This window comes from Labrus mixtus, chromosome 8 (genome assembly GCF_963584025.1).
Source record: "Labrus mixtus chromosome 8, fLabMix1.1, whole genome shotgun sequence".
In the NCBI taxonomy this organism is placed as follows: domain Eukaryota; kingdom Metazoa; phylum Chordata; class Actinopteri; order Labriformes; family Labridae; genus Labrus; species Labrus mixtus.
Genome location: NC_083619.1, coordinates 13156081 through 13177134, shown reverse-complemented (window position 1 = coordinate 13177134; position 21054 = coordinate 13156081). Strand labels below are relative to the sequence as shown.

The 21054-nt window shown below is 38.3% G+C and overlaps 3 protein-coding genes across 3 annotated transcripts; 2 read left to right on the top strand and 1 right to left on the bottom strand.

The window, feature by feature from the left end:
- Window positions 1-3562: 3562 nt before the first annotated feature.
- On the top strand, window positions 3563-5252 carry LOC132978999 (C-C motif chemokine 2-like). Its single transcript, XM_061044424.1, is given in 5 exon segments — window positions 3563-3707; window positions 3830-3944; window positions 4531-4608; window positions 4728-4778; window positions 4780-5252. Coding segments are annotated over 5 exon segments (417 nt in total). The 5' UTR covers window positions 3563-3625; the 3' UTR covers window positions 4871-5252.
- Window positions 5253-12164: 6912 nt separating this feature from the next.
- On the top strand, window positions 12165-13087 carry LOC132978458 (monocyte chemotactic protein 1B-like). The gene is made up of 3 exons (XM_061043677.1): window positions 12165-12351; window positions 12476-12584; window positions 12690-13087. The coding sequence occupies exons 1-3, from the start codon at window positions 12282-12284 to the stop codon at window positions 12805-12807; spliced, it is 297 nt and encodes a 98-aa protein (XP_060899660.1). The 5' UTR covers window positions 12165-12281; the 3' UTR covers window positions 12808-13087.
- Window positions 13088-17390: 4303 nt separating this feature from the next.
- Window positions 17391-18719, bottom strand: LOC132978997 (regakine-1-like). Its single transcript, XM_061044422.1, has 3 exons — window positions 18481-18719; window positions 18261-18375; window positions 17391-17760 (listed from the first exon to the last, which is right to left on the bottom strand). Exons 1-3 carry the CDS (start codon window positions 18545-18547, stop codon window positions 17502-17504), a joined length of 441 nt encoding a protein of 146 aa, XP_060900405.1. The 5' UTR covers window positions 18548-18719; the 3' UTR covers window positions 17391-17501.
- Between the last annotated feature and the right edge of the window lie 2335 nt (window positions 18720-21054).

The following is a 21054-nucleotide window of genomic DNA, read 5'->3' as shown; positions in this document are numbered from 1 at the left end:
TCGGGGCTCTTACTAATGTCACAGAGGTCCTTTACTTTTATATTTCCCCCTCTTTTCTTCTTCTGCTACTCATTCTGCTCTTGCAGCATCGGCTCAAACAGCAGAAGTGCAACTCAGACTGTTACATCACAAGTTTCTTATCATTTTTCCACAATAATTCCTCATTCACCGCCCCCCTGCAGCTACTTCAGTCACCCACACTCTGGACACACAGGGCAGATGGGATGTAGGAGGAGACGCTGAGGACAGAATCTGCCCAGCTCGCGTAATTATACATCCAGTAATTGACCATAAGTCCTCAATAAAACATTGAAGAGCATTGTTTTCTGCGGCTCACGGGTTTGACAGCCTGGAACGATGTTAATTATGATAAACTAGGCCCTTTTTTGAAGATAATGCAACAGCTTTTTTTTTAGATCTCTGTGCTGCCTTACTCACTGCTAAAGCTCTGCTTTGTTGTTTAGTGCTTTTAAGGATGCTGACAATTATCCTTTCTGTAGTTTTCAGGAAGTTTCTCCCTAATTTAAATTGCTTTTAAACAGTGATCCTTTGCCACATTTGACGTTAGAGGTTAGAAAGCTCCTCTTTTATGTTCTTTGTTCTTGTGTGTGTGTGTGTGTGTGTGTGTGTGTGTGTGTGTGTGTGTGTGTGTGTGTGTGTGTGTGTGTGTGTGTGTGTGTGTGGGTCCTAGCCTTTCCTTTGGCCCAAACCCACGCAGGTGACCAGAGGGGGTCCTGTGTGGGTGGACAACTCAATAGTGACCCCCCCCCTTCTCTCCTTACCCCCACCCTACCGCCCCTCCATGCCCCTTCTCTCTTTTCTTGCCGTCCGTCCACCAGAAGGAGTCCAAAGAGAAAAAGAGGAGGGAGGAGAGGAGAGGGAGCCCACTACTTTTTTTTAGAACCACTTTCAACATAACACACTTGCAAACCTTTCGATATGGCTAGAATGAAAGCTTAACGAAAAATGATATTAACATGCTTGTTTTCCTTTAACTAGTAGCTGCTGTTAATATGAGATACAAAGCCTGAGATGTGTTGGGAAGAGTTTCTTGTAAAGAAGTGTTTGTTGTATAGAAACCTAGTAAATTACAACATTGACCAATTATTATTTTTATTAGGAATTTTCTGTTAAAGCTGCAATCAATATGTTTGAATGATCAGTCGACTAAATGACTCATGTCTGATGCTAAGCTAGTCACTCAGAGTGACAAACTGATCAGCAATTATAATCTATATCTCTGCTCTGTTCTCTGAAGTTCAAGTGAGTATACATAGAATGATGCTTGTGATGCTCTGTGTTTGACAGATCGGCTAACAGTTTAGAAATCGATTTTCTCACCAAAAGTTGAGAACGCAGACTTGTCAGTGTTGTGTTAGCAGTTTGTCTGCCCAGTGGCTTGAATAATATAATGTCTGCTTTAAGTTACTAATGGTGTAAACACATTTTTTGTTTTGTTTCATTGGTTAAACTGTTACTTTCCACAATGTTTTGGAAATAGAAAGTTTTACTTTTCCGCAACAAAAAGTCCCATATTGAATATAGAAATGGTAAATAGTTAGAGCAGACATTTTTATTGATATGTAAAATGTGTTGTTTTATGGGCCCCCTTTAAACATGATCAAAATTAGATGGTGGCCAAGGGAGCTCTTGGCCACCATAAAACTTGGCAAGGGTTCATGTGATGTGCTAAACGGAGATGTGTGGGCAGAACTTGCCAAGTGGGAGTACAGAGGAGGTTTCAAGGTGGCCACAAGTTGGGCAAGTCATAGCGAGAACATAATGAGTCATGATCTCTGAAGTCATGATCTCTGAAACCGTCACAAAATGACAGAGCCCAGAGCTCAGACTAAGATATGTTTAAAGGTTATAACAAAAAAATAAATCTGGAGTATTTAGATTTATTATCAATATAGATCTGATATGAATATTCTAATCTGCACAGAAAGAAAACCAAATATTATATTATTGGACTGTCAATCCTATGCAGTGTTATTTACTATGAATCTTGCTAGCCTACTGTTAGCCTTCTGGCTAATAGCTGAGCAGAAGTACTCTTTGCGATATATCTCCCATTGCCAGATAGATGAGACTTGTACTATTTACTGGAGTAGTGCACAATGTCTAGTACGCTGCACAACATTTCCACTGCATTGGCATTTCATGGTATTTTTTTAGGGATGAGTCAGATCCCAAGGTGTTTTTAGGAAAACAAAGCTTTAGAAAGGTAAAATTATACTGCATAATGCATGAAAACACAACATTGTGGTCTTATCTTTAGCAAGTAACCATGGTGTAAACAGGATAAGACTGACAGACCCGTCCTCAACCTTCTTGGTTTTCCCTATAAAAACCTTGCTCAGTGTAAAGTACCCTTTACTCTATGTAGCGTACACCTAACCAAGACATTTCTGTTCAAGCTTTGAGGAACAGGAGATAAAAATCCACAAATTAATTATAGCTACTGTTCATTTATTGAGACCTTGGCGAGTCATTCAACTGCAGCACAGCCTTCATGCTTTGACAGCAAGCAACTATGTTTCTGAAGTGCCCTTGAGCCAAAAACACACAATCCCCATCAGCTACAGTGGCTCTTATCTGCTGCTGGCCTTCACACTCTTGTGGGATCTCTGTGTGCAAAGGGCCACAACAACATAGATTTCTCCCGAGTATCACTCTGAGTAGCGTACTAATAAAGTCCCTTGCTTCAGTCAATGACGAGGTGTAAATGGAGTTACAGGAAAGGAAACCCTTTGTGACTTTACAGATTTAATTCATGCATTCATTCATGAATGTCGCTTACACACTATCTACTGTTACAACTACTCATTTTCAGCTGGTACATGCTTTTTTTTGACATTTACATGATGATGTGAAGCGTTTACAACTTGAAGATGTTGTGTCTATCTAGGTCAGCTGAGCTAGATTTGGAGTTGTCAGCTTTCTGCACATTAAATAGGTCATGCTAACAAGGAGGGGGGGTTGACAAGCCGCTCATACTCCATCAGTCCTCACCACAAAACAACCTCCAGATTGCTGATTATGTAAAAAACCCTGACTCTTTAGCTTAAGGCTACAACATCAAATTATAACAATGGTTATGAGTCCATTTTGTCTAATGGAAAATAGATGAAGTAAGAAAGGTCAATATTTTGTTCAACAAATTTCATAGAAGTGTAATTATGCATGCATGTGCACCAAGAGCTAAAGATGCAGTAATGTGCTGTAGCAAAGGAGAAATCTGATGAAGCGGAGAATTGGTGATGATTAGAGTCAGCTGCACTGTATATGAAGAGCTTCACAGCACAATTATTCAAACAGAAAGCATAGATATAGATGACAGCCCAAGGAGACTGCATGAACTTAAAGCATCAGCCTGCCAGCTCCACAGTGAAACTCTCAAAGGCCAACACAGACATCGAGGTGTAGCTAAATGGCACAGTGAGGGTTTAATTCATGATCAAAGTGCAACATATGCATATTCGCCTGCCATGATGCAATAGTGAGCTTCCTGTCCTCAATTAGGAGCCACAGGTTATAAAAAACAAGAGCACCACTAAAAGTATAAATATGTGTGAGGCTGTATTTTCAGTAAGTGTTCAGCCGGATTCTTCCCACCATCAACATGTCTCCAAGATGTCAGATCGCCATTTGTGTCGTTCTCTTCTGCATCATGCTGGGTCTGGTCAGTCCGACTCCAGCTGCCCGTAAGTTTATCTCATAACATTTTAATGCTAACCATTAACTTTTAACACAAACGATACAATTTTAGGCCAAAAGGGCCAATGTGATGATTAGTAATGTGGAGTGTCTGTTTGTTTTTGTGCAGAAGACTCTCAAAAGATGTGTTGTACAACATTCAACAGGAAGCCAATACCTTTCCGGCGTATTACGGGCTACAAAGAAATAACTCCTATGGAAAACTGTCGCAAGGAGGCGATCATGTAAGAGTCTCTGCTACTTTGTGTCCAACCTGCGACACGGGCCAGCACCAGTGGGACTCGCTGACTATGAAATTAGAATGTCATGGTCCCAAAATGTGAAACTTTTGAAAATGTGAAAATGTGAAAGGTGTTGAAGACTGATTGTGTTGATTGGATTTATTCCAAAATAATGAAAAGACACTAGTGATTGATGAATGGAAAGAAGTTCTATTGCTGTATCAGTAGAATTTCTTGCCAAAAAAAGTAAGCCATCTGATAAAGTCAACAACAGCAGTTTGCAATAAAGACTGTTTGAATTTCATAACTCTAAACAGGATGTTATTCAGTCGGCGCCAAATCTCCATAAATCGCATCAAGCCTTTAGGGAAGACAAAATTAAATAACTGAATATTAAATCACAATACTTTTTGAACAAAATTGTTTCAGTGAACAATGTCCAAAAAAGTACATGGTCAGATTTTTTTGTAAAAAAAAAAAAAAGGTTGTTATAAAAGGTAAAATGACAAATTTGAAACTGACAGATACTAATAACCTACACTTCTACACTGTCCTACAGTATAATGCTCTGTGTGTCTCATGTCTACAGTTTCTACACCATAAAAAAACAAGCGATATGTGCAACACGAAGGGACCAGTGGGTGAGGAACCTTCTGGATTTACTCAGGTATGACACTTCTGCTCACTTTAAATACCAAAACGTTTCAGGTTAGACTTTTATTTCAGGAGTAGCTTTTTTGGTGAATTGTGTTTTCTTTGTCTGTAATAACTCGTCTCTCTTTACAGTTTGAAACTGAAGAAGTTGGCCAAAGCCGCGTCTGATGCAGGTCAAACTCAGACAGGTCCCCCCTTCATTTAATCATGGAAGTGGATCTTTCTTCAGCACCACACAAACCATCGCGGACAGCACTGAAGGTTTCTATGAGTAAAAAAACAAGCTGTTTGTCCAATAGACACGGAACGTATTCAAAGAATTAAACCTGCTGTGATTTAGTCAGGTATAATCTCTGAAAAAGAAATGCTTATTTTATTTACTTGCCTAAACATACACAGCTTCAGACCAATACTCAAGTATATAACAAGTATCCTATAAACAAGTAATCATGACTTAGGGGGGACCTGGAAGAACAGTATACAGGCCACAGATGTGTCAATAAACATCTGACATAATAATAACATGACCCTTTTTGATTTTTGTTGATCGTTGTTTTTAATTACTCATGTTTTTATTCTACTGCTTGATCAAATTAATATGCAAAACATGTCATAAATAATCCTCATTAACAATAAAGTGAATTCATAATCCTCCAACATTGTTGTCCTTACTTTATAAAATTCAATTAGAACTTTTCTCACTGAAGTGAGCGTTACTTTCAAAGAAGCCATCCCTGACTCACTTTTTAATATTCATTGTAAACAGTAAATAAAACGAGTCTAAAACAAGCCAATTTATTGGATAGGAGGCTGAAGAGAGACAGGAAATGTTGAGAGCAGCAAAGGGCCGAGGTTGGACATGAACCCACGTCCCCTGCAAAGAGGAATTGGCTAGGCTAGGCAATCCGGCGCCCTACATTTTTTAATATTCTTTTAAGTAATACTAATATACATAGTACAGGGAAAGCTGCATATCATCAGTGAATAGTGTATTGTTCGCAGATCTTCTTCAGATAGTGCTAAATGAGCAGACTGCTGCTCTGCATGCTGTGTTTTGGTGGCGTGACATGTTTGCATGGTGTACTTAGAAAAGGATGCTGCCAGCACATCTGCTCCAAGGTGTCTGAAAACTTCTCGATGAGCTGTCCCGCTCCCTCGAGCTCATGCAAATGCACGGAATGACTGACAGGGAGGCTGTCTCTTGTGCTATTTCAGATCAACACCCCAAGGGGGTTGCTGCTCCAGTCAGACAAGGTGACTCCCTCAATGACACACTGCTCTCATGTCAAGACATGACCTCATGTCCCCACTAGGTGGCACAATAGAACTATAAAAAAAAAAAAAAACCTCTGACAGCCACACCATCAGGTCTTGATAGTTAAATGGTAAGAAGAGCGAACTAATCAACCAATAATCAACCAGGAACAGAAACATGTGTGGAGGGGACAAATGCATTTATTTAGTTTATAACAAACAACAAAAAAACGTTCAGATCTCATAATTTAGTACGCATCATTAACATCTTTGTATCTTCTATCTCTGTAAAGCCAAATGTTATCTTGGCTATCTTACCACAAAATGGAAAGAAAAATAAATATAGCTAGTTATAAATAATAAATATCAAAGAATAACAAAACTTTTAAATATTATAAAATATTGAATATTGGCTTGGAATATTTCTTATTTCTTCAGGAGTGCTCTCAGAGGGCTGGAGGTTGTTGTAGCAGTAGCAGACGTAGCAGACGTAGCAGACGTAGCAGATGTGGCAGGTGTACTGTTCTTCTTCGCTCTGCGGACCTGCCTGTAAAAGCCACAAAGAGGAAATAACAGGTTAAACATTAGTTCATGCTACCTCTGAGCATACATGAGAAATTCTGTCTAAGAGGACAAAGGTTGACTCACTCGATCTCTCTGATTTTGGAAAACACCCAGTCCTGTTGGAAGTGGCTGCACACTTCTCCCTCTGAGGTCTCAAATCTGTGTGGACAAAATTAAGAACATCAATCACGCAAACCAGTTTTAATTGATAGCTGCACATGTCTCTGTTTGACATAATGGATGTGTGATTCTTACATGACAGCGCGGACACATGGGGGGCTCCTCCTTTGGATCCTGTAGCCCAGGATGGGAGCGGTGATGCTCTGGACACTGACCTCTGTGCAGCACTCGTCCACCTTGATTTCTGATTTTCAGAAAGAAATCCAGGATTGGTTGTTATGAACACACATTTCTTGCATTTGCTGAATAAATACACATTGTTGGTCTTCATTTTCCTAAGAAGTAAATATCTTCAATGTAAAAGAACTTCTAGCTGGCTCATACTGCATTTTATTTTACAGGATCTCCCATAGGTGACTTACGAGCTTTTGCTGCCATGACGAAAACACCCACGAGGAGAGCAAGGCCTGCGAGTCTTGTGATGCAGAGCTGCATGGTTACAGAGTGAGATGCTCCTGAGGTTCTTTGCAGAAAAAAAAGGGTTTGATTTGGCAGATGAAGCCGACTGATGATTTCCTCGGACCAGACATCTAGTTTTTATACAATGAAAAGAGGAACCAGGGAAAACTGAACGGACAGTCTGCAAGGGCTTTCTACAGAATGTGTTTGCATGAGTGACTCCGGATACCAGGAAAGGACGCACTTGGGAAACACGGATGTCACACATTTCCGTTTTTTGATTGCATCATGACCTTGACTGAGCTCATTGAGAAAATCAGTGACTAGGAATCTACAGAGCAGCAGAACCTGCTTCTGTTTCTTCCTCTGACCTTTAGTCAAAGTTTAGTTTGTGTCGATTTTAACAAACAAAGCAGTACCTCTCTTCTAATGTCTTGATGAGTTTGTCCTGTACATGTGTTAGTAGAGTTGTTTCCCTCGGCTCTCTTTTAACAGTCAAATGTATCACTCATCATCAGTCTTTGTGATGGAAAATGCCCCAAAAAATCTGCAGCTTGATATTAATCACTTCATCTGAAACCTTCCCCATGGCATTAAAATGAACTATATAGAAATCATAAATCTTTATGCTGATGATCTCATTTACTCTTTTGGCTCATAAAGAGTCATTTCATAAGAGCTTAAAACTCCTCAAAGGCTCAAACATAAATAAATATTTCGTGAGGAGCTTGCATCTTTCTGCCATATTCATTCACGTTTTAAGGCTTTCTTCTGACGGCCTTCTTACCTTACCATCACTATGTGACAAGCGTTTGGCCTGTTTTCTTCCCGTGAACTGTTCATTGCATAGTCTGTTTGGTTATGTTTAAGCAGAAACTACATGGTTATAGTTAGGGAAAACAGCTTGAGTAGGGTTACAGCTATTTTGTTGTAACCCTACTGTAAGTTTGGATTTGTAGAATATTAAACACATTGAACATTTGAATGAATATTTATATTGTGCCTTTCTAACAGAAATATTATTTATTAACTTGTCAAGTGTACTATAACCTCTGTCTGATGGTGTCTTCAGTAAGTACATTCAGGTATAAATCCTGCTGATTTCAGCAGGAATGTAAAGGCAACATCATGTGCTGGTCACTCTGCCCTATGTGTCATATTTCTGTTCCTTTCTAGCTGACAGCTATGGTCCGTGCAAGGGCAACAAAAGAGGAAGGAAGGAGATCTTTAGACTTTCAACCACAAACCACACATTTCCGAGCATCCACCACCCAGATTTGGACATTTGTCCTTGCATGATCCGTTGTTGCAGTTCCAAGTCTCAACTTGTTAAAGGAGCCTCATGTGATTTTATAAAAAAAAAAAAAAAAAGGCTGAAGTCCTCAAGTGTGAGCGGCCCAGGTTCAAATTCAACCTGTGGCTCCTTTCCTGTATGTCGGTCCCATAGACGGTAAATATTTATGGACAGAGAATAAGTGATGTCACACATCTGTTACTGCAGCAGGCTCTGGAGAGCTCACAGGAGTCACCATGCTGGAAGTCCTGTCTAAGCCTAACTTTCAAACAACCTAACGACCAGCTAAGAGCTGAAGCTGAGGCGGGTTTTCAACCTTCTGACAAAGTGTTACATCGTGCCCGTCTGTCAATCAGGTCAGCCTTGCGTATAACTATGGATAACACCTGTCATTCATAAAATCAAAACTGAGCCGTTGTAAAGAATTCACCCCCGTAAAGTGTGTGCCCACGCGGACAATAACTAATCAGACATATTTTGTTTTTTGTACCAGGCTGTAAACATTCACGTTCATTTCTACTGTAAAATCGAGCTTTTTAAATCAGGTGTTTAGGTGACTTCTGGGGCTCTTGGAGCCAGCCTCAAGTGGACCCTCAACGAACTGCAGGATTTTTCACTTCCGTATTGGTTTTAATTTTTCAACAATGGAGGTTGCCGCTGAGTCGTTCCCCACTCTCTCTCTCTCTCTCTCTCTCTCTCTCTCTCTCTCCCAGATTTCTGAGTCTGTCCACTACCACTATGATACTGTAAATATCATATCCCAAAATAAAACTTTAAAAAAATGCCTTCTTGAGTCAAAATGTATTTCTTGAAATATTGAACATTTGATTTAACAAAAATTCAGGGGAGATCATTTTTTCATGTCAGTTTACTCGCAGCTTTTCTAAAACAATCTGCAAAAACCAAAATTCTGCCAAAACAGTAAATATTCAACTCTTTGCTGCCACTGCCAGTAAAAAAAACGGCTTCCTGTCTGTCCCAAAACACTTGAGGTGGTTTACAAATGAAAAGCTCTTTCTGCTATTTGTTTGACCTAAATGTTTGTTTGTTTGATTTTTCAATGTTTTATATGTTTTACATTTAAGCTTTATACGATTTATTACATCCATATTCATCTGTGACCTTTGACAAAGTCTATTCATGACTTTACAACAAGTAACTGACACATGAAAAATGTTCGATCTCACACTGGACTCAAATAAAAGGGTAAAAAATGGTAATGTTTGTAGCTATTTAGATTTACACATTCGTCTGCCCCCTCTAAAAGAAGAGGGACTTAAAATGTATGGGTTCTCTACTGTGAATAAACTGCATGTGAAATAAACGATTAAAAGATCTCTTTCAGTGCATCATAAAAACATAGAGAGGCTGCGTTGACAGTTGCAGTGTCAGCTGATGTTGAACTAAAGGAGCATGACTTTACTGGATTGGTTTTCTGTGTGAAACAGAAGTGATTACTAAAAATGAGGAAGGAAGCATGAACAATGTGATTGTTTCCATTAAAATCAAAACTATAATTACAAAATGTAGAGGCTTTAGAGGCAGTTTCTCAATCTTAAGTTAGAAAGAAGGTTCTCCCTGCCTTTATGCATATCTCATTCATAAGCTTTTTTTTTTTTACATCAAGATTGTATGTCAATCAAATAAAATCAATTACAGCTCTAACTGTCATTGTGTGGGAAGAAAAGTCAACAATTTACTGGATACTTGTACACACAAAATGGCACATGACCATTAAGATGAGTGAGTAATATTATTTTCTTTCTGATCTGCTGCTCATTGTACAATTAAAGCACAATAACTACGGGAATAAAGCTGCTATAACAGACTATAACTCGCCTTTTAAGTTTAAATGTGAAATTTGTTAGGAAATTGCCACTTCATTTCATTGTTATTTACATCTGTTGTGTGGTGCCAAAGCAACATTACAATAATTCAGCATTTGTTGACAACAGAATAAGAATCTTAATTATGAAACTTATCAGTTATTGGCTTCAATAAATGCTCTTTTGTGGCGATCTCATTGAGACCCTAGCTGCAGCAAGTAGCTTTCATTTCTGTAGTTTACAACTTAGCTATAGAACATTGTAAAAGCCAAATGCAGTTTTAAAGAGCATACCTGGGATCCAGTAGGAAAGTGTTTGTGTTTGGGTCCACATCTGGGCTCATCCCTGCGTTTCTTCATCATGTAGTTTTTCTCAGTATCTCTCTGGCTCTTACATAGAGCCTTCATTAAAAAACATGTGTAAGACAAATGTGACATTTAAAACCATTTTCACTTTTAACTTGTTAACTATTAACTGAAAAGGCAGCAGAAACAATGTAACACAGCATTTCTACTTATTATCCTCCCTCCCCCCTATTACAGTCAAGGAAATATACCTAGCTAACAAAAACAAGCTAGCAAACAATGTGATAAGCTAACAAAAATATATCATCCTTAAAACTTCAAACAAACCACTGTGTCCATACCTTTAAAAATTAGCATTTTTTAACTTTAAACATTAACCAAAATATCAACTTTTACTTTATTTGTTCTTTATCGTCAACGTCTTGTTTCTTCCTCTTTTTAAAGGACCGACGTCGTGGATGTGTTAGCGCCCTCTGCTGGACACTCAGCAAAACTGGAGTTATTCCTGTTTTTCATTTCATGATATAATGAATTTAATTTTGCCAAGTAGTCTATCTATAAAAGAATGCTTACGAGTTGCAAGTTTTAAGCAAACAAACAATAGCTAATTAAGTGTACATTGTCCTTCACCTAACATTATATAACTAAAGATAGTGTGCTGATAGTGACCTTATATTTCCAATATTGGCTTAGCCTAGCGGTAAGCTAGCTATGTATACATTATTTGACAAATAATTTCCAGTTAAATCATTACCATTAAAAAGTTTTATATCTAATGTACCAAAGTCAACCAGGCTCATCCCTGCATGGTATCTACTGGCTGCCCTGTAGAACAAAAATCGTCCTACAGCCTGATTTTCATAGTACAATTCACATTCTGGTGGTAAAAATATCTTTCATAGTGTTATTTTTTACGGTAGGAGGATCATTTTTCCTTCCACTTGATTTTGTCAATTACTATGTTTTCAACCTAAATATGCCGGTGTTTAGATAAATCCTATGTTACTTTTAATCTCCAATATAGCTGAACTACACAGTGCAGGTAGACATGAAAAAAACAGCAGATGACAGATGTCAGCTCAAAACAAGCATAAGAAGGAAGTGTTTCATGCTTTTTCCTCTCATGCATGACATTGCTCGTACCAAGCATGTATGTTTGAGTAGAACAGAAGAACACGGTTTTGTATAAATGTACGTTTTGTATGTGCATTTGTTGTTTTTTTCACGTGTAAACTTGCATGTGCCTCCAAATGTAAGACGAGGGGATCTTTCTAGCCCTGCTTGCACTGTGGTTGAGGAAATGAGTATGCTAGCATCAGAGGCAGAAAGAAACCTCAAAAACCTTGTAGTAGAAAGCTTCTGTTAGAAAGTGAAAGTTTTAATAGACTTGAACTGAAAGAATTATTTGAAACATCACAGTTACAGACAAAGATTTACCCTGTGTGTTTTGTTTTATATTAAGGAACATTTATAGATGTCTGTTCAACTGATCTGTGTAGAAAAGGGCCAATGCACTTTCATTGATCCATACAAAATACTAGTACCAATATAGTTGGAACAGGTATTTTTCCATGCAATAATTTAAATTGTTAAAAAATAATAGGCCTTCAATATGCAAAGACCACATCGCTCTGCAGTGGAAAACTACTTACACCTTCAGACCACCAGAAATGAGTGAGTAGAGGGGTGAAGACCACAATCACTCAGGAAATAATGTGTACGCTACTTTCCACTATTGCATATATGTGGGTGCATAATGCTCAACCTGCAACATGCATAAATGAATGTGTCGTCTGTGTCAGTGGGCTTAAAAAGGGACCTGCAGTGTAGACTAACTTTCATATCTGTTTAAGCCAAAGACACAATGACAAGTCTCAACCTAATCGTCTCGCTGTTTCTTCTAACTATCATGCTGTCCACAGCCTCAGGTCAAGGTAAGAGCAATATAAAGATTTAATATGTGTATGTGTTACTTTCTTGTGTATGATGTATTATTTTTTTAAGACATGGAAAAGGTGTTTATGATAACAAACATCTCTTTTTTTTCTCTTTTCAAAGGGGGAATAAGCAGTTGTTGTCGAATAGTTACATCCACTCAAGTCCATCGAGATCGACTGAAAAGCTACTACAAACAGTTTAAGACATCGTGCCCTATTCATGCAGTGGTGTAAGTCTGCATTTCATAACAATATGTGATTAGTTTTGAACTCATCTTCAACAATGTTTCAACTTGTTACTGAATGTGTTCTTTGTGTGTTGTGATTTGTAATAGATTTACCACTGTGTACGGGAAGAGAATCTGCTCTAGCCCCAGCAGAGTGTGGGCAAAGACCAGCATGGCCTACCTGGACGGAAAGAACTGGAAGAGCCAACAAACTGTTAAACACTGACACAACATCCATCCTTACTCAGAAAGACTGCACAATTGAATTAAACCTAAAAGCCACTTTAAAATTAAAAGCATGTGTGCTGTTTGATTTCAACAGACTTTGAATGTTTTCCTTTTTCCAAAAATGTCTTACCTCATTCTATTCAAGATACATATTGTTTTTACATTTTTTATATCAATCATATTGTATATATTTAATGTCAGTATTTGAAAAACGTTTTTTTCATTGTATAATGACACTCAGTGATGTTTAGCCTTCTAATAAAATGGTCATAATGTAATTGCCGCGTCCTGTTCATTGTCAGTTGTGGAAAAACAGATTTCTGTCAAAGTGTGTGTACCAGGAAAAGTGGGATCTGTAATTCAACATGTGGAAGCATCATCTCCTCTAGATCCACTTTTCTCACCTTTTTGTGTTTCCAATCTACAAGAGATTACTAATATTGGAATCACCCTGCTAACATATTTGAGTCAGAGAGTAAACGCTCTTAATAAAGTAAAGTTTGGAGAAATTCTTGAGTGAGAGAGCAACCAAAATAATTTCTTATGATCACAGTGAGCACATAGTGGAGGACCCATTTAGAGCCTTTATTAAATTAAAACATGTGAGATGCACATGTACTTTGTAAAGTATCAAAAGGGCCCATGAAAAAACACTGCCCTCTGTAATTTACAAAGTATTGCATTCTTACATGATCAGACCATTAACACTGATGCACTTATCTGTTTTTCAGCACATTGACTCTTATCATGGTGGAGCTGATTGTCGTTCTTTTTTTTGGGCCATTTGCCTTTATTTAAAAAAACAGATCAACCTTAAGGTTCTTCCAACTGAACTACCGGCCTAATTTTAACTGTCACATGTGCTCATAGGAAATTTGATGTACAAGATTAAAGTATTTTTTTTCTTCATTCAGAATTATCTACAAACTTCAGCTGTCAAATGTAGTAGAATGAAAACTAAACCTAAATCTTGGGATCTCTTCAAAACAATGAGTGAAGTATTTCAATTTTAATGCAGCGTTAGTGTCTTGAAATCTATGTTAATGTTTAGAAGTGCATCGTTTATTAAAATGTGAAAATGCTGCTTTGTCAACCCCAGTTCAGAGAGGTGATACACTATGTGCAGTATACATACATAACATAGTGTACTGTTATATACTTTATACCAGTATGCTGTATGTTAAACCAATATATGCTGCTCTGTTCACAGAACTATCTCTTACCACACACAACCTTTAAAGGGCAAAGATGAACTGTAATTAAAACAACTTAATTAAATGTGAACCTCAACAATCTGAAATCAAAAGTGTACACTATGTGTGGTTTCATGGTTGAGTCACTCCTAATGTTCTCAGTCTTTCTTCTCTATTAGCCACCATGTTCCACCTCCCCTCATTGTCATGATGTGACAGGGGGGCTTCAGGCTGACCAGGTGGAAGCTTTGGGGGTCTCCAGTTAACATGTTTCCATCACCTGGTGTTCCTAACACCACAATGGGTGATTTAAAACTGTATGTGAGAAACGGTTGCTTGCTTTGCGTGGGAAGATGTGGAATGAATAGCTCAGCTTCAGTGTGTGTGTGTGTGTGTGTGTGTGTGTGTGTGTGTGTGTGGTTGGGGGGGGGGGGGGGGGGGGGGGGGGTCAATGGGTTTTCCCCACCCCTCACCTAAACTGGTGGCCAACCATTGTTACCACTTGTATGACTATGCTATTTATCACACTAATGCAACAGTTACAACTTATCATGAAAGTAGCTTAAGTGCAAAATAAAACAAGCGTAAAGTATTTACACAGCAGCTATTTTCCCTTGAGGCAAAAACTACTATAATGTTGTGCTGCATGTGTTCCGGGTTGGACAATAAAAAAAAAAAAAAAACGTTTTATTCTTTAAACTTCCCAGATAAAGGGAAACTAAAGAGACAATGATGTGAAAATGTGAAGGAACACCAGCCCATATTTCAAGATAAGCAACATCTTTGTTATGATTGCTAGCCGAAGTAAGAACTCAATCAATTTATTTATTTTTTTTTTTTTTTTAAGATTTATTTTTGGGCTTTTTTGTAGAGATAGGACAGTGGATAGAGTTGGAAATCAGGGCGAGAGAGAGTGGGGAATGACATGCAGGAAGGAAGCCACAGGTGGGATGTGAACCCGGGCCGCCTGCTTGAGACGACAGCCTCCATACATGAGGCGCGCGCACCAACAACTGCGCCACCAGCGCCCCAAGTTGATTTCTATCTTTATCTATTAGCCAGAAGCTGTGTGGTGCAGAAAAGTGCAAGTGAAATTGCCCACACACCCTCTTCTTGGGTTAACCGCAAAGGATCTCTCCAATGCTTGCACACACACACACACACACACACACACACACACACACACACACACACACACACACACACACACACACACACACACACACAAAGTAATGTCACAGATGTATACACATCCCTGACTCCCATGACTCTGTGCTTTCCACACTATGTGCCTCTTTTCATTTAAGTGCTGTGGAGATAGCCAGTGTTTTTAACTACTCTTGCGATGATATCCTTGATCGCGCCTCTCATGGCAAGATGCCCTAAACCTAAACCTGAGCAGTGGCTGAATGACACTTCCCTGATCTTGGACAAACATGCACACACGTTGGGTTTAAGTCGAAAAGGGACAAATTTCAAGTAGTCCTGGGGGTTTCAAGAGACTACTTATCTGAATACCAGAGAGCCATTACATCTGTAGGGACAGATGCATTTCCAACCTTGTATCCACAGTCATAGGCACCGCAGGTCCATTTTAACACTTTTAGCTGTCCTGTAAATCCCTGTAGTTCTTCTTGTGTTGTTCAATCATCCAATCTTCATGAGAAATGTCTCGCATTTTTGTATTTATACAATTTCTGAAATTAAGTCTTCACCCTCTCCTTAGGCTGTAGCTGTGCCTCCTGTGTACCCAGCTGTCTTTGAGCAGTTGGAGCTTATGTCACTTGTTTATAATTATCTAAGACTACTCAAAGATATTTTTTTAACACTGTTGGTTCATGCATTCTAAGTTTGATAGATACCTCTTTTACCTCAGGTTGTGTTCAAACTGTTTTTAAACATGCTTTAATGCAGCCTCTTACCAAAACATATTTACTCTAATTTATTATGTTTTACTGTGTTATTTGATTCTTTTAATTGTTCTTTTAGATTATTTTCATTTTATTTTAAGCCTGTACAGCACTTTGGTCAACTGTGGTTGTTTAAAATGTGAAATATTAACAACTTTGATTTGAGTATTTAAAGGAGTCTGTTTTTCTTGACTTTGATGTCCTTGACTCCTATAGGTCAGTCTTTCATCTTGAATTATTTATTATGTAGCGGTCTTGGGGGCAGTTTAAACTTTGTGGGCATGTAGAACATGAGCTGTAAATCCAAAACTGCTGAAAGAGGCTAAAATGCTCCTCTGAGCTGAGCTGCAGAGTCAGGTAATAATTATGTTACATTATAAAGTAGTATATCACTGTTAATGTTGTTAAGTGTTTAATAAGTAGTCTTGTAAAAAAAAGTATTTACTTTTAAGCTTTTACCCACAGTAGAATGTAATACGTATGTGTTTGAAAGTTCTTGAATTACATATCAACAGTTGTTGTACCATATATTTAATTTTCTTAGAATTAGGAGCACAGTCACCTCTAATATTCTTCTGTGAATTAGGTGACCACAAAGACGCATACACCCATATTCACAGCTCAGCAGGCAGGAAGTGGTTTCAACTGCATGGCAACCCATGTTTTCATCTGAAACCAAGCGGAAGGGCAATAATATCACAACCAAGGTACTACATCGTTAGTGGGGGGTTTCCGTGCTCTTTTGTTTGTGCCTCATAGTAGTCTTAAAAGTTGTTGTGATAGAATGTGAACATTACAAAGAGACTCTGAATTTGAGAATGCTGAATAGACAGCCATGTATAATTTTGAGAATATGTGAGTCTTAGTCCACACACTGGACGTTTAGGATCATCTGGGATCTGTGCATGTTCCCAAGTTATGACCGGGGAAATCATTGCAAACCCCTAAAACCGGAAGCAGTTTTTCAACACATGCCTAAACAGTTATGAACATTGTGAGCTGCCTTCGTGAGTTCCCAACACAATCCATATTTTTTAAAACAAAAGCAAAAGTTTTCTTCATTTCAGCTTTCGAAGTTTAACTGATGATAATGATCCAAATTATTATGATGACATCTAGTCATATGTCACAAGCCATGTCTGGGTAACTTGTTGTACCTTTAAGCAGCATAGATAATATCTCTGTCTCTGGGATGTTTGTCTTTGACTAGCTTTGTTGGCTCTACTGTTGGTCTATGTTGGTTTCCTTCTCGGTCTTTTATTTGAGTGTAACAACACAAAGCGAGCCCCCAACACCCGTCAAATGTATTAAACTCTGATAAGTTTTCATTTATACATGACATGGACACTTTTTAATTAGTCAAAAATAGTTTTATTATGAAATGTCATGGTACAGACAAACACATTTACGACAATTAGCTTGGGTCAACATATATTTCAATATAAACAGAAATATTTAATGATCGATATAAAAACATATAAAGTCTGTTGTTTTATTTGTTTGAAGTGTCTTGGCGGTTGATGCAATATATCAGGACAACTCCAATCGGAGAGAGTAACGTTTGTTGTCTGTGGTAACTTTCAGTTGTGTTACACACATTTCCTTTGGCCCCTCCTCCTTCCTTTGGACTTTTTCCCCGGTCTTTTCCTCCCATTCCTGCCTTTCTCTGGTCTGGCCCTGTTGGATGTGTTGGCCACTGCTGGGGTGATGATAGTTGCTGATCCGCCTTCTTCACTCTGGCTCTGCTGTAGCAATTCTTTTGTCTCCCTGTCGACTTTCAGCATTGCTCTCTTAGTCCAGCGATCTTCAGGATTGGAGCAGAGTCTTCTCCCTGACTTTGTCTGGAAGCTGCAAATGATTTTGGACTTGTTAATGAAATATTTATGCTGATGTATCATATTACATTTTCTTATTTAATAAATACTAGTTTCATAAATGATGAGTTACAATCTTTTAACGCTATCAATCCATGCACATTGTGTTATTATATCCAAGGTAAATGCAACTGGTGGTCTCATTGCAATCTATTTTCAAAGTTACTATTTTCCTTGAAAACTGAAAGCTGTTCCAATGAAAACTGTCGACACTTTCTAAAAAAGATGATTGCTGTTATATGTCCTTTTCGTAAATATAATTCTCAAATAACCAGAGCATTAAAAAAATAAATTCCATTCGCAAATAGTGGATTGTTGTAACGGCAGAAATCTCACACACAAACGGAAGCTGTCTGCGTGTCGAGAGCGGTTAGGAATTGTGCCGTTGGTTTTGTGATTCAGGTCAGGTGCACCAATTATGCAACCAAAATATGTACCTAACTTTTAACCCTGTGAATGTATAGGACCACTTACATTACGGCTTCGATTGGACAGGCACCGCCAGACTGGATGGTGTAATTCATGATTTTGTCTAATTTGATTTTGGTGTTGAAGAGACGGTCGCAGCAGTGTGACAACGGTCCATGGGCTGAATAAGGCAGACATAAAAAAAAAAGAAAGATTAAGTACTCTTCATCTATCCTGCCAAACTCACAATCAAAAGTTTTTTACATGTTTTTGACAGTATACTCACTTGCACTGGCCAGGCTGGACCATGTGGTGAAGAAGAGAAGAGCGACTGACTGCAGGCTGGATCTCATCTTTAAAGGAAAAACAAGTTGTTTTTTTTCCGTCAGTTGCTGGTTGTTGTATCTCTGCGTACAAATTGATCCAATCTGGATCACTTAGTCTTACTCATACAGCGGGTGTGGAGTGTCAGTTCATTGCTTTGCCATTCATCAAAGTTCTCTCTGTCTTTCTGATCATTCAAGTCAAGATCTTGTCTCTTATACAACAAAACCCCCACCCCCCACCCTCCCAGCAGGAGGACAATCGGAAAGGAAACAATGAGTTAAACTTTCGAATGCTAGAGTGAAGAACGGACCCTCCACCACAAACCAGCCCACAACTTAACCATTACAACTGAAGCGTCACTCCTAAGTAGAAATGCTCATAGAGGTGTGTACTAACCCAAACACAGATAGCATCACTTTCCTTTACACTCACTCTAAAAGCCACAACGTGCCTCTACTTTTAGAGCCACTGAAAGTATCAGCCGAAAGGAGGTTTGAATTTAAATGAAATGTTCGACCAGGTCTCGGGGAATTTCTTGTAGTGGGTTAAATATGATAAACTATATTAGGAGTGCTTGTGCCATATTATTTCATACAACCATCTAAAAAAAGTATCTGTTGAGTGCAATACACCTGACCTTTAGACGGTCTTCATGGAAACAAGTAAATGTGTTAGGGAACTTTGTTGAACTTTGATATGCAAATTCAGACAGTTTGACAAATGTGAAGCCTTTTGACAGCACTAACCTTCGAAGATAGGAGACCACAAAATACTAAAGAAGTACTGCATCAGGTAACCTGCACCATCCAGTTTTATGTAACCCTGCCATGACAGAGCACATCAATTGGTCATAAAACCAACTGTGGAGACTTTTGAACTGATTAACAGTCTAAATCCAAAGCTCTTGTGAAGACCTTTTGGTTTGTGTTGATTTTGGCGCCACCTGTGGACTAAGCTGTACGACTTATCTCTTTGCTGATTCTTTCTTGTATGTATACACGAGTGAAAAAATAATCCTTTAAAGGTCTATCATATGATGTGAATATTTTAGGTATGTAAAACATTTTTTACATGTAAAACAGGGTGCTTCTTCAGCATGCTGTCAATAGTATTATCTGACACCTACCCTAGCAGCCAATACAGACACTATAATCAACTGAAAGGATCAATCTTCCTCTGAATGCTCTCATTTGCCTTTTTTAGGTTATAAAGAGTCATCAATACTAAATTCAGTCTCTAATAACCAAAATGCTCCCATGTGGTCTTATAGGCTATCAATGCCTTTTATAATTAAAAAATAGACTATTAGCATTAAGTTTGACAACTTATATGTATTTTGAATAACTGTCACTGCTGCCATTATATTTGATTCCAAGAAAATAATTTACAGCACAAAGACTTTGTCTTTGAATATAGCAGGACTATAGGACTGAAACAACTCCACTTTTTTTTTAATTACCACTGTTGGCAAAAGAATACGATTGGCAGGACAGAAACAAGAAAGTTATTAAATTTCCAGAGTGATGACAAGTTCATTTTTTAAACTGTAATGTGTGGCCTTGTATGTTATTTAATTCCCAATCATCCAAATGGTTTGGTTTTCTGATATGTTTATTTAACAGGACGTAAACATGAGCTGTTCTTCCGTTTTTTTTAACATCACATATGAATACCATGTCTTGACCTAATTACGCCATGGAGTCCAGAAACATGATTGTATAGTTAACTCAGTTTTATGTTAACCTACGAACCTTTAAGAAGCCAGATTGTATTATTGGAGAGACACAACTCTTGAACTTTAACTACCAGGGGATTGAAAAGTTAAATACAATTTATGAACATACTGGTGGATATAGTACTGAAAGGGGTATTCTTATTGTAGTTAAAGGGAGAACGATGAGGAGAGAGAAAATAAATGCTGTATTTAGAAAAGGGAACTCGGAATTTTTACCAAACCATTTAGCCAAACATACTGACCATATCATTGACTCAATTTAAAGCCTTAAATAAGAAAGAAAGAGTGGCGTGACAGTAAGATGACAACAAGGAGGATGTGAAAGTGTGGGGTAGGGGGAAGTACATAAAAAGCAACGGGAAGATAAAAAGAAATGCAAGAGGATCCTTTGGAATATATTTAAAAAGTGTTGAACAAAAACTCGGACACTAGATAAAAAATCTAGAAAAGAGGAGAACTTTAAGCCAGAAGTCTGCATTTGGGCCTTGTGCTACATCATTATACCTACTCAACATTGACAGCAAAAAGATAAACAACTGATTGGCTGTCCACCTGCTGTCAGGATTGAAAACAAATGTTAGCTCACTCCTGAGTCCTTCTGTCAACAACGGCAAATCCCAAGACACACAAACGCTTGACGTCCCAAATGTCCGGTCATTAAAACAGCTGAAATCCTGCAAGAAGCATACAAACACACAAAATACACACATTTTATAAAACATAGGACATACACAAACCCACAAAGGTAAGCAGACACACAAATACACACACACACACACACACACACACACACACACA